The 12207-nt window shown below is 46.9% G+C and overlaps 1 protein-coding gene across 1 annotated transcript in view; it reads left to right on the top strand.

Annotated features, from left to right (window-relative positions):
- Nucleotides 1–12207, top strand: part of LOC126541755 (hemicentin-2-like) — a 317951-nt gene that overhangs the window by 215170 nt on the left and 90574 nt on the right. The window contains exon 6 of the mRNA XM_050188683.3: nucleotides 2301–2487. Within this exon, the coding sequence (XP_050044640.1) occupies nucleotides 2301–2487 (187 nt within the window). The remainder of the gene's footprint in view (nucleotides 1–2300; nucleotides 2488–12207) is intronic.

Genomic DNA, 12207 nt, shown 5'->3' with positions numbered 1-12207 from the left:
TGCCCTGTTATTTCTACATTTACATTTAAATGAAACACAGGTAGCTTCTCTCATTGGGACTGAAAAGGTGATGTCTCGTGGGAGCACTGGAAGTATTCTAGCTGCCTCTGCCTATGACAAGGTTGCTCTGTATTGGAATTTTAGGCATTCGTGTCATCCCATGCAGCACCGAAAAAAAAAGAAGAAAAAGGAAAGGTATACCTGTCTCACCAAATGAAAGTGTCATCATGACGCAAGGGATTATGGCGGTTGAAAGGTGCATATGCAAGGCGCATATGCGCGCTTCATTGTGGAGCGTTCTCGCGGAGGAAATTGCCGCGACAAGTTGCCGAAAAGTCAGTGCATTGCCGTGTGTGTATCTGTGTGTCTGTGCGTGTGCGTGCGTGCGTGCGCGTGCGTGTGTGTGTGTGTGTGTGTATGTGCGTGTGTGTGCGTGTGCGTGTGTGTGCGTGTGTGCGCGTGCGCGTGCGTGTGCGTGTGCGTGCGTGTGCGTGCGTGTGCGTGCGTGTGCGTGCGTGCGTGTGTGTGTGTGTGTGTGTGTGTGCGTGCGTGCGAGCGCGCGCGCGCGCGCGTGTATGTGTGTGTGTGTGTGTGTGCGCGCGTGCGCGCGTGCGAGCGTGCGAGCGCGCGCGCTCTTAAGTGGTTATCACTCTATATATCGTAATCATTACCAAGCACCTGGAGTAGCACGTCAGGTGAACAGCCAGGCTAATATCCTAAGCATATCGTTAAAGCTTGGTGCGCTGCCGCCACGAGCGTGATGCGCCCACGACAACAGTCTGCCAGTGAGGCGTGCTTCCTCCGGTTACTCGAAATTGAGCAATTAGGCCGCTCTCGTCGCGGTCGTGCCGTAATCACTGCCAGCTGTGCAACACTTATTTAGCTCGTTGCGTAAATTAGCTTCCTGGAAAACATGGCATGCCTCACTTCGACACGCGGATGGTAACGTAATATTGAGTTGTGTCTTTTTATAGCACCAGATACGTAGCGGAGGGGCGATCTCACAACGTTTTTTGCAGGGTTACTTTTCCCCTGAAAGATCACGCCAACAGTAGGATGAAAAGATTGTTGCTGACAAAAAAAAAAAAAAGGCACGAACGATAGCATTTGCTTTGCAGAGCGAATTATAGAGTGGATAAGCCAAGAGGCAGATGCTCATGTGAGTTAGCAAGCGAACCAATCAGTGGCACGATTGATTGATAGACAGATTGATTATAGTTGAGTTATTGACCAGTAGATTGATTGAGTGGGCGAACGAACGACTGAGTGGATGAGTGATGGTCTGAGCTATACGTTGAGAATTATTGGCTGACAAGAGCCTAAGAAGGGAAATTAGGGATGGAGTTGAATTTCCCGTGGGAAGGAGAGACCGAACGCCTCATCTGCCTAGTGAACCTCGGTCGGCAGCCAGCGTACTAATCTACGTTATGTTGAAATTCACTGCCATCACAACGCGTTCGATATCATACAGAAGAGATGTCAGCCAGATACGGTGCACGTTCGTATGGGAGCTTTGTAGTGCTACACAAGCGCAAGAGAGGGACAAACGAAAGAAAGGCGAGAGGTGGGGAGTTTAACAAGAACGAAAAATCTGTTTTATTACCCCACGTTGAGAAAACGAGTAAGGCTGAGGTAGAAAGATAAGAGGAAAGTCGAGAGAAAGAGAGAGATAGAAAAAGAGCACAGGCACACGATCACAGCTAGTCACGATCACCGCCCACATCACAGCCTAAAATGTTTGCGCAGGTCTGTTGTCTTTCGTCGCAGTATGCTGCGATGGCCATATATGACGTCGGCATCACAAAATAGTTTATTGGAGATAGTCCTTGTATACTGTAGAGAGGATAGTCACGCGGAATGTGTTCAATGATCTCCTTGCGACCACTCGTCATGCGTAGCGCTGTCGGGCATTTTAATGAGAAAGGTAGAAAACTACGCTCCCTGCTATATAGTCGACAAACTAGAGTAGTGTCGCATCGGTAGAGTTCAGACGGGATGCGAAGGTGCAGTTGGTTGTTTTGAAAAGCTTGGCTTTTCCACGGGGAGAACGTGATGCCTCGTGCAAGCGCGTGAAGTTTTCTACCCTGAGCTTGACTTTGAGCGACATAGAGATTAGCTTTATTGTCCAAGCTACTCACTGTCTGAACCGTCGTTGTCCGTAACACATTACGTGTAGCTTTGAGGTAGTAAAGGGGACGCGCAAGAAATTGGCCATTGTTCAACATGGCTTGAAACCTAGCTACATGAGTTACCCCGGGACAGTGTTCACACGCGATTGGCCGGTTGTGCGCCGCACGCAGGTGTCGTGGTGGCTGGACGAGCAGCGCCTGGAGCCGTTCCTGACCGAGGAGAAGGCCAACTCGACGACCACGTCGCTGCTGCTCGTGCTCACGGCTCGCGCAGACAAGGCGACGCTCACGTGCCGCGCGCTCAGCACTCGGCTGCTCGGGGAGGTGTGGGAGGACACGCTGCTGCTCAACGTCTACCGTGAGTGTATAGTTTGACACGTGGGAGAGAGAAGGAGATTCTTGATGATGGGAAGGAAAGGTTGGGGTAAAGTGCAGCGCAGTAACTGTCTCTCAGCAGAGGACACCTCAACCGCGCTGCACAGGGGGTAGGGAATGAAAGTAGGGGGAGAGAAAGAGCACCAGAAACAGCAGTTTTGTCAGCTTGCTAGAGAAGGCGAGCATGCCACTCACTGGAAGCGTTCATGTTTAATGTTCATGTTCTTGGTTAATGTTCATGTTTAAGAACAAATAACGGCGAACACAGCATATACATTGCATATGGCCTACAACATTAAATAAGCATAATGTTTTCCATGATATTTATACTGTATACTTTGCATCCCGCTTATTTAGACTGTATTAAAAGGACGCAGTAATGCTGCTTTCCATTATCTGATTTCTTTTAATCGTTTGTCGTGTACCATTTTGTTGTAGATATTTCATTCTCCGATGTTTCCTATTGCAATTTGCGTCCTTGATAGTTGATATGTTTCGTCATTGAATTCTGTCATGAATAGTGACTGCGTGCCGCTTTGTACGATGTAGGTTTGTGCTTGTTTTGTGGTCGCTACTACGTTGTAGCTTTTGATTGTCCGCAGTTCGTTCTTTAAGTGACTGGTACCAATTAAATATTAGCGGCGCTTGTACTACCACATATAAGTCTTAGCACGGTATACGTTGATTTTGCGTTGAGAATATACAGGCGTAGATTACAGCCGCGTATAAATTCAGAATTGTCTGGTTGAAAAGCTCTTAGATGTGCGTACGTGAAATTTGCTGTACCGCATTTTGTTTGTGAGTTACGGACTTGTAAACTCGGCGCTTAAACGTTCGTCTTTCTTGATTTTATTTCTTTATTTCTCGAGATATTGTGATATTTCTGGTTTTTATAAGTCTGTGCGGGCCGAAATCACAGTTATACGGCCATCTTTTTCTAGACAGTCTTTTTCCCTTCTTCTTATGTTTTATTTTATTCAGTGAACTGCATTAGTCAGGTAGATTACGCATGTGCTAGTGGATAATATGTCAGCCGACAGAAGTTTTTCTGCTGCTAGAAAAGTAAAAAAAGAAAACTATAATAAGTTGAGTACGTTGAAAACTTGTGCTAGCGCTACGAACACAAGAAACGAGAACGAGACAACGCCGCCCATTAGGTCAGCACTCGAGTTTGCTGCATTTGATGACGTGCATCACTCAATAAGTGCGCGTAGCTTCAACACGTGTTTAGCAACATTATCGAACGCTGTAAAAAAATCATCACTGAAGGCTCATTTTTTGTTGACTGAAGTCGTCGTTGGGAGCGGAAAATCAAGCGCGCGATCTACAAATGCTTGTTGAAACGCTGCTCACAAAGTTTAAAAAGCTATCGATTTGGGGCCGTGCAAACAAACGAAGGAGAGTCATAACGAGCCGCTCTCTTATCTCTGGGTCGAAACGTTTCCTTGCTGTGGAGAAGCGTACCAAAATTGTGAGCGTATTAAAGAGCTGGTCCCTGCCCACGTTTTTCGCGAAAGTAAATTCCTGTCTTTTTTTTTTGCTATATTTTTGTATGAGATGGCTACATTTGAGCACTGAGCCAGTGCTAAGCGGTCTCAGCGCGGATACAAGTGCACGTAAATTGCATTCCATTTATTGGCTGTTTACTGCTGATGGTAGAACAGATAGCGGTTAATTGGTCCGGTACATTTCACATGGGGGCTGTGGCGCAACAAAGCATGTATATGTGTGCATTATAGCTGCTGCAGTAATTCTTTATTAAAAAAAAACTGGGCCCATGAATCATGGCACAATATTACGACGTTCTTTCCAGAAAAATAGAAACTGCAGCTTTAAAAGGTCTTAATTGACTTGAACACGCTCCAAATATGGTTAGAAACGATTATGACTAAGAAATTACAACAGCAGCTGAATCCGCCTTGGAAGGAACTTAGCTTTTTGTTGTTTTTGTTGTTGTTGTTGCTGTGACACCGACTAAGAGCTCGAAACCAAGTCTGCTCCATCCGCCCGTACGTCCTATTACGTAGCGTTGTTCGGTGTTGTGCCGTGATCGCTTAGCTAAAGCACGTTCGACTGGTTACTTTATAGGGCCTTTGAGTGCTCTCACGGTGCTGTTTGCATTCGGTTAGACGAAATCGAACGTTCGGAACACGTTCGCCTGGTTTATTCAGAGCGCCGTGCTCGAGCTCAGAGCGCTTGCAAATGCTCTCACCTTCTATCGAAAGTGGAATCGAGATCCAACAGAATATCGTTCACATGGCACCTACGATGGCTCTAGGAGCAGCTGAATAAGCATCACGGGCAGCCTTTATTTGGCTCCAATCTCAAAAGGGATCCACATCACTGCAAACCGAGTTGGAGCGGGGTAGGCACCAAACGAATGTAGGAATGAAGGAAGTAAGGAAGTAAGGAAGGAAGGAAGGGAGGAAGGAAGGAAGGAATAAGCGGAAAGACAGGGAGGTTAGCCAGTTCTCAGACCGGCTGGCTGCCCTGTGCGGGGGAAAGGGGGTAAGGGGAATAAAAGATAATACAAAAGAGCTATTACAAAAAAAAGAAAAAAAAAGCAATAAAGAAAGGGAACAAGAAAAGGAGAATACGATGCCGCTTAAAGTCTGCCTTTAAGAGCAGTTCTAAGGACCATCGAATGTACCATTAGTATGAGGCACAGAGCTCAGGCAACATTTTACAGGGACTGCACAAACGTGGTCACGCTGTCGGCGTCGTCGCCGTCGTCGTCGTGCTGTTGTCGTATGCCATATCACCAAAGCGATACTTCCATCGTCGCCGTTGCGTAGAGTTCGGGAAGGGAAATTCGAACAAAATTGTATAAAGCTTTGTACGAAATTGGGGTCATTAACCGGGATAATTGTGAGTGTAGTAACTGCAGCCGGCAATGGATTCTGGCCGGCGAAATTGCTAAAGTCAGCTCTTAGTATTTTCCCCCCGCTAATTTTTTTTTTTTTTTTTTTTTTGCAATCTCTTCATTGGGCAACTGAGCGCCTATCTTTATTGACACGACAATGCGGAGATGTCGGCGCGCCAACACGGCAACGTCTTGTCTTTTGAACAGGAAGCGCTGTAGACATATGCTCTTGCACGCTGAAACACACAGTTTGTGCAGAAGAAAGAGTTTGTCACACTTAATGCACACGAGGGCATTGCGACATAGCAGTCAAAACAACACCGTAAAAGTTGAAACAAACTAGTGGCGCCAACAATAAAAATTACATGATGTGTAACGATACCCTGAGACAGCACAGAAAGCAAGCTTACGAATAATAAAAACAAAAGATAGGAAAAAAGCAGTTCTTCATCTATACTTATATAGGAGAGGATGAAGCAAGAGGATATGTACTCGTTAATAGTGTGACACAATGACTTCAAGATTCTTTGTTTGTTTGTATGTTTGTTTTGAAAGCTACTGCGCATAATTGTTCTACAGGAAAAGGGTAACCAAACAGGATCAATTACGCTGTGAAGTTACATAAGAAGGCTTCTAGTATTCAGTAGGCTGTCAATCACTTACATTTTCCAAAAACCTTACGGCTGCTGGCTCAGTTTCACATTCTCTGCCATCGATTTCATAAAAGGCTTGGAAGAAAATGAGGAAGGCTAGTCGACTTTTCTTCTGGCTTCCCTTCAGTACAGTCTACGAACACAGTATGATTTCTTTTTTTTTTTTACTTTTTCGCTGCCCTCGAAGCGCTTCAAGTGCTGAACAAGTTCGGGCAAATTTCATTTGGGAAAAACCGGGTCCCGCTTTGGTTCCGCATGAACATACACATCCGCGAGAAAAAACTTCATCGGGAAGTGAAATATTCAACTCTGTTTTTTTTCTGCCACCGGTTCACTTTCACCGTTTTTGTCATCGATTTTACATAGAAACAGAAGAGAGGTGCACTATCTTCCCTCTTTACAGCTTCAAAACGCAGCATTCCTTCCTTAATATTAGTGCCTTTCAAGCGCTTCCAGTGCCTAACGAGTTGGGTGAAGTCTCTTGGGGCACGCGGGGTGTTCCCGTATTCCTGGGTTTACACCTCGACGAGAACACCAGGGTCATCAAAGCCGATATCTTTTTGTAGATGCTATACGGTTTCCTGCTCAGTTTCATGTTCCGCGATAGATTTTCAGATAGAATATTCACGAAAAAGGTGTCAGGTAAAAAAGTATTTTGCTTTTATCTGCGCATTGTAGTGATGTGCTAGAGAAGATTTCGTGCACTTCTAAGCGTCGTAAGTGTCTCACGGTTTCTGCGAAATCACTTTAGAGGAATAGTAGGCTTCGCTCAGAATCTATGCTTTCATGTCCACAAAAATTCGGTAATTCCCAATGGTGTCGAGAGGGAGAGCGAGAGAAGAGAGAAACTTTATTTTCTGAACGACTCTTAGTCCAAGTCGTTGCTGTCGGAGGCCAGCTGGGTCCCCCGGTTGTGGTGCTTAGTTCAATTGCCTGGAACCGTTGACGTGTTTTATGCGGCTCGCCAGCAGTGGCCATAGTGTAGGGCGCAGCTCTTGCGGTGGAGCGGTCCAGCTCTCTCACTTCTTCGGAAGTAAGGATGGGATACTCGAACGAAGTTAAACTTGGTAAAGGGGCGTCGAGCTCTTACAGGGAAAAAACAATTAAAAGAAAGGTCGTTCCAGAAGGTGAGAGAGGCCAGAATGAGATAAAACATTTGCGGACTGCCACTCTGCAGGAGGGCAGTGTATATAAGGGAGGGGCGGTTATGAAATGTGACGATGGGCTTTGGAATTACGGTTGCCTGCAGCTTTATTTCACCTCGCTTGCCATCGATATTATATAGGCACAGAAGAGGGGTCAGGCCTTTGCTCTAGTCTGTCCAGTGCAACAACTCGGTTTGCCTTGCCTAGTTTATTTCTTGCCTTTCAAGTGCTTAGCAGCTTCGGTGAAAACTCCTTAGCAGTGGGGGGCGGGAGAGGGGGGAGGTGATAAACGCGGTTTTTCTAAGTACGACCAGTGGCAAACTCCAAGCGCTCTCAAGCTGGGATCAGCGACTCGCCTGCACAATCCATGGTCGCACGCTCACACGGGCAGAGCTGCACCGGCAGGGTTTTCCCGCCCAATAAGTGGAGCGCACACGGCAGGACCTCTCCAACTGCTTGCGCCGTGTGTATAGCGTGCGTGGCGATCGTTTCCCCTATTGAGCGAGAAAACCGGAATGCATTTTTTAGGCGAGCTTTGCTGGCCAGCTCATTCATCTATCCGCCTCTCTCCGTCCGCGCTCGCGCTTCGTTTTGCCGACAGATCAATGGAAGCGCTGAAGAGCGAGACCTAAGCCCCGCTCGCGATCAGGCTCACCGACCATTGAACGCGAGCGCCCTTTCCGCTGACATCTTCGTTAATATTCATACACGGCTAGCTCCGACGAAGATTTCTTTGAGCCTGTGCAGGCTGCGCTCTCTTCAAACTGTCATGACGCTTTTGTTTCTTTCCTTCTTATTCTCTTTTTCTTTTATTATCGTTATTTTTTTTAATCTGAGCGAAACGTTGGAAGAAGATGTTTGCAGAGCAGCAGCTGCCTCGCGCGAAAAAGTTGGGATTTATACTTTCTAATGCGTAGTGCCACGGCTGAGATGAGTGGGAGATTAAACATAAAGCGCGGATGGGGAGAATAATTTGCACGTCCCGTAGGGTTCTACTGCAGGCACCCATGGAACAGATTTTTTATTGGGTCGAGCTATGAAGTTTTTATGACTAAGTCGCTTAAGTTCAAAGATTCCATTGCGAAACACCGTGACTATAGGCTTTACATTGTCTCGTTCGTTTCAAGTGGTGGCCTTATCGCTCTGATTTCGAAGAGTCTTATATTGAAGAGCATGGCAGGTCAACCACAGAACGAGTTGAAATTAGCTGAACAGGGAGTGTGACACAACCTCTGCCGCAAACTAGCGCAACACGAGCTAACCACTTCGCTATCGCGCAACTTCGTCGCTCGATAATATGTGCTCGCGCTTGCGCGCCACGCAGACGCTGAAAGTAGCGGCGTCCCTGCTCGCGTCTCGGATGCCACAAGAGGCAATAACGTAGCAGACGAGGACGGCTTTGCGCACATCTAATTTAATTAAATTATGTGGTTTTACGTGCCAAAACCACTTTCTGATTATGAGGCACGCCGTAGTGGAGGACTCCGGAAATTTCGACCACCTGGGGTTCCTTAACGTGCACCTAAATCTAAGTACACGGGTGTTTTCGCTATTCGCCCCCATCGAAATGCGGCCGCCATGACCGGGATTCGATCCCGCGACCTCGTGCTCAGCAGCCTAACACCATAGCCACTGAGCAACCACGGCGGGATAACTTGCGCACATCTAAAGTAAGTTCCTGAAATGAATGCGCTGTCTGTTGTGAAAGCCTGCTGCTGCCACTGTAAATGAGTTCGACGCCGGAAGAATTGCTGAAGTCTGCTGATGTCTTTCTCAGTCTCTCTCTCTCTCTCTCTCTCTCCTTTTTGTGGTGTCTTCACGGCGTCTTGTTGTCAGTAGAAGCCCTTAGCACGTAGTTTTTCTGATGGGCAGGAACTCCAAACTTGCACTGTGCTCATTAAAATACAGTATCAAGCAGATGTATAAGAGTGATTATGTCACGGGATGTCACGAAAGACTAAGTCGGGTGATGACTATCGTCCAGATTTGGCGAAATAAGGTTGCATATCCTCTACTGTCAAATAGAACAGGAGTGGTGTCTTCACATAACCTGCAATTCAGAAGAGACATCCAGCACGTGGTCCAGCTCGGTGGCAGGCGCCCTCAGTTCATATAGCAGCGCTCATGCAACTGCGATAGTCACGTCGGTTATGAGAGGACCACCATAATGCTGCCGATGAAACAATCATACGAACATCCTTGAAGCTTTACTAAATGAAGGTATTGCCGATAACGAGAGCGGTATAGCCGGAGGGCAGTGCGCGAACTCATGCATATTCATAAGCCGCAATTCTATTTTGGGCTATATATATCTGCAAGTGGCGCCAGCAGTACCGTACTACTACCTGCCATGGGCACTCAGCCATGGCAACGTGGCCACATTTACATTTCCACTGCAGTGATACCACAACGCCCCGTTTTGATTCGCACGACGGTATATAGCTCTGGTGGGCGAAATTAATCAAGGGCGGCCCATCACGACATGTTTCACAATCTCAGCGCTATCGTTTGCAATGATGTTGTAGATGAGTCTGCGCGTGCACTCATCGTCATATGAAGGTCGGGTACTTCCTTTCCAGAGGGAACCGTCTTTGTCCATGTGTATAGTGTACTTGCATTTTATAAAGGAATAAGCATCTTTAAGTATTAATCATTGCAACCTTGAAAGGGAAGCCTCTCGGTGCACCAGAAACCCACCTATGGACTTCGGCGTGCGACCGTTACTCACAGTCAGTGATGGATCAACGGCGCAGCTGCAAGTGTCCCTCAAAGGAAACATGTTGCATGCTGCAGCGAATTATCTCGTTTATAGTACCCTTTTCTTTTCCTTTCGTTTGTATGCATGTCCCTAATTTCGCTTTTCTCAAACGCCTCCTAGCCACGAGACCACTCGCCTTGCTCGGGGGAAAGGGGGGGGGGGGGGGGGGGGCTTTTCTGCGTAAGGTGTCAGTCGGTTCACACAGCTTTTTTGTTTCGTGCTAAAACTCGACAATGTTATTAAAAGAGGGGCGCGAATGGACACACGTTCAGAGAAAAAGACGTACATAACGAGCGCCACCCACATAAAGGGGAAGATGTGTAGGAGAAAAAATAGTACAATTGTGCACAAGTTTAGTGAAATTAATTTGCCCAATACCCTTTTCGAATTACCTGCTTGTGTACTGTGTGTATGAGTGGGGCTGAAGCTGTATTCTTCATTCCCACTCTTAAAGAGCGGTGCTTACATGAATGCGAAAGATAGTATTCGCATCGCAGTTCCAGGGCGCCGCATACATCTAAACGGCGATAACGCACTATAGGATGGCGAATCATATTAATGCGACAGGACAGGGTAGTTAGATACGGGGCAAGTCGTCTTACACGTTGCACGTAAGCGCCGGTGCATCGCATTGAGGAAGAGCGAAAAAGCAAAGCTGCTGCCGCTGTGTGCTCTCCGCCTCTCGCCGGCGGAACGCGAATCGCCAGAAACAGGTTCTGGCGTGTTTCGGAGCAATAGACATCCGTCACTTGCAAACGCTGCGGCATAGCGACTACCGTGATGTGTTCAGAAAGGCGATACGCTACTGCCAGATTGGCGTAAACGGGACTAATGCTTTTTAGTTATTTGTGCACGTAGTGTTCTGACCGCGTCATGCTTATTGTTGTTGACAATAGCTCTTCGTGCCAGTGGCATTTGTAAGGGGAACTATTTCTTGGTGTGTGGAAGCATGAATGGCAGGCGCCTCACGCTTCTTTTTTGGAGGGGTGGGGGGGGGGGGGGGGAGGAGCTTCTCCTGCATTCTTGACTTGTGACAGATAAAGAAGTTACGATAAAGCTTAAGGGGTGGATACGGTATTTACTAAATGTATTTAGTCCATACGGTGCGTAAGAAAAGGTGTCCCCGTTGATGAGTCTTTCAGGTGTCCTGCCTTTGTTCTCAACATCAGGCCATAAATATAAACAAGATTACACCTAGTTCTCCAACTTGCGTACCGTACACCTGGCCACAAATTATTACGGACCATGAAACCGCAGAAAATGCTGAATATCTCCGCACCTCACAACGCAGCCTGGTATTAGCATTTCGGGCCTCGACTAAAATATGCTAACAATATTGTCGCATACAGTTTTACTGGCTGGTGCTTCAGGCTGCTCGGGTATTGAACGTTTTCTGAGATCCCATGATCCGTAATCTTCTGTGGCCCGCTGTATATTTAGTAATGCCGCTTGTGGACGTGTTTGACGTGTTGAAACGCGCACAGGTTTTAAATGTTCATGTAACGGACAGTATCATACACGCCCATGTAAACCAGATGAAAATTTAGTGTTTTGCATATAGGCAGTCTTTGGTTCCATTGTGTCAGTAAACCGGACTTACTAAGCGATCCACGCTGGTGGGCTAATTTCTTGTCCTCGCCATGCACATGCAAGTTTGTGCAGCTGACAATGCAAAATAAATTAAATTATGGGGTTTTACGTGCCAAAACCACTTTCTGATTATGAGGCACGCCGTAGTGGAGGACTCCAGAAATTGCGACCACATGGGGTTCTTTAACGTGCACCTAAATCTAAGCACACGGGTGTTGCAATATGCAAAATAAGGCCCACAAATAGTTAAAAGGCATTCAATTATAAGGTCACCTATGCCTCTGTAACTATGGCCCAGACGCGTAAACCAGTTGATACAAGAAACAAGTTTCACGAACTTTTATTACGTTGCACTTGCCTTACCGTCTTCCAGGTTCACTTAATTTCTTTGCTGCTCACACCAGCCGGGTTATTTACACGAGACCTTTATTCGCAATTATTAATGTGCTACAGCAGTTCGATGAGCACGCAGAGGTCGATCGAATGGTGAAGGTAATATTAACGAATGCAGCAGGTCGATGGCAAGAAGTTCTTACGAACAAAAAGCTGGGTGAAGTTATCGGCCCCCGGGGCCGTATTCACGAAGCGTCTCCCACGTAAGAGCGTTTCTCAGTGGTTCGCATTCGTGCGGGAACCACACATGATGGCGATTGAAACGATAATGAAACCTACACTGTAGTGGTAGCCAATCGCG

This window comes from Dermacentor andersoni, chromosome 2, assembly GCF_023375885.2.
Source record: "Dermacentor andersoni chromosome 2, qqDerAnde1_hic_scaffold, whole genome shotgun sequence".
Classification (NCBI taxonomy): domain Eukaryota; kingdom Metazoa; phylum Arthropoda; class Arachnida; order Ixodida; family Ixodidae; genus Dermacentor; species Dermacentor andersoni.
The sequence above is the reverse complement of the archived record's forward strand: the minus strand, read 5'-3'. Positions and strand labels throughout refer to the sequence as shown.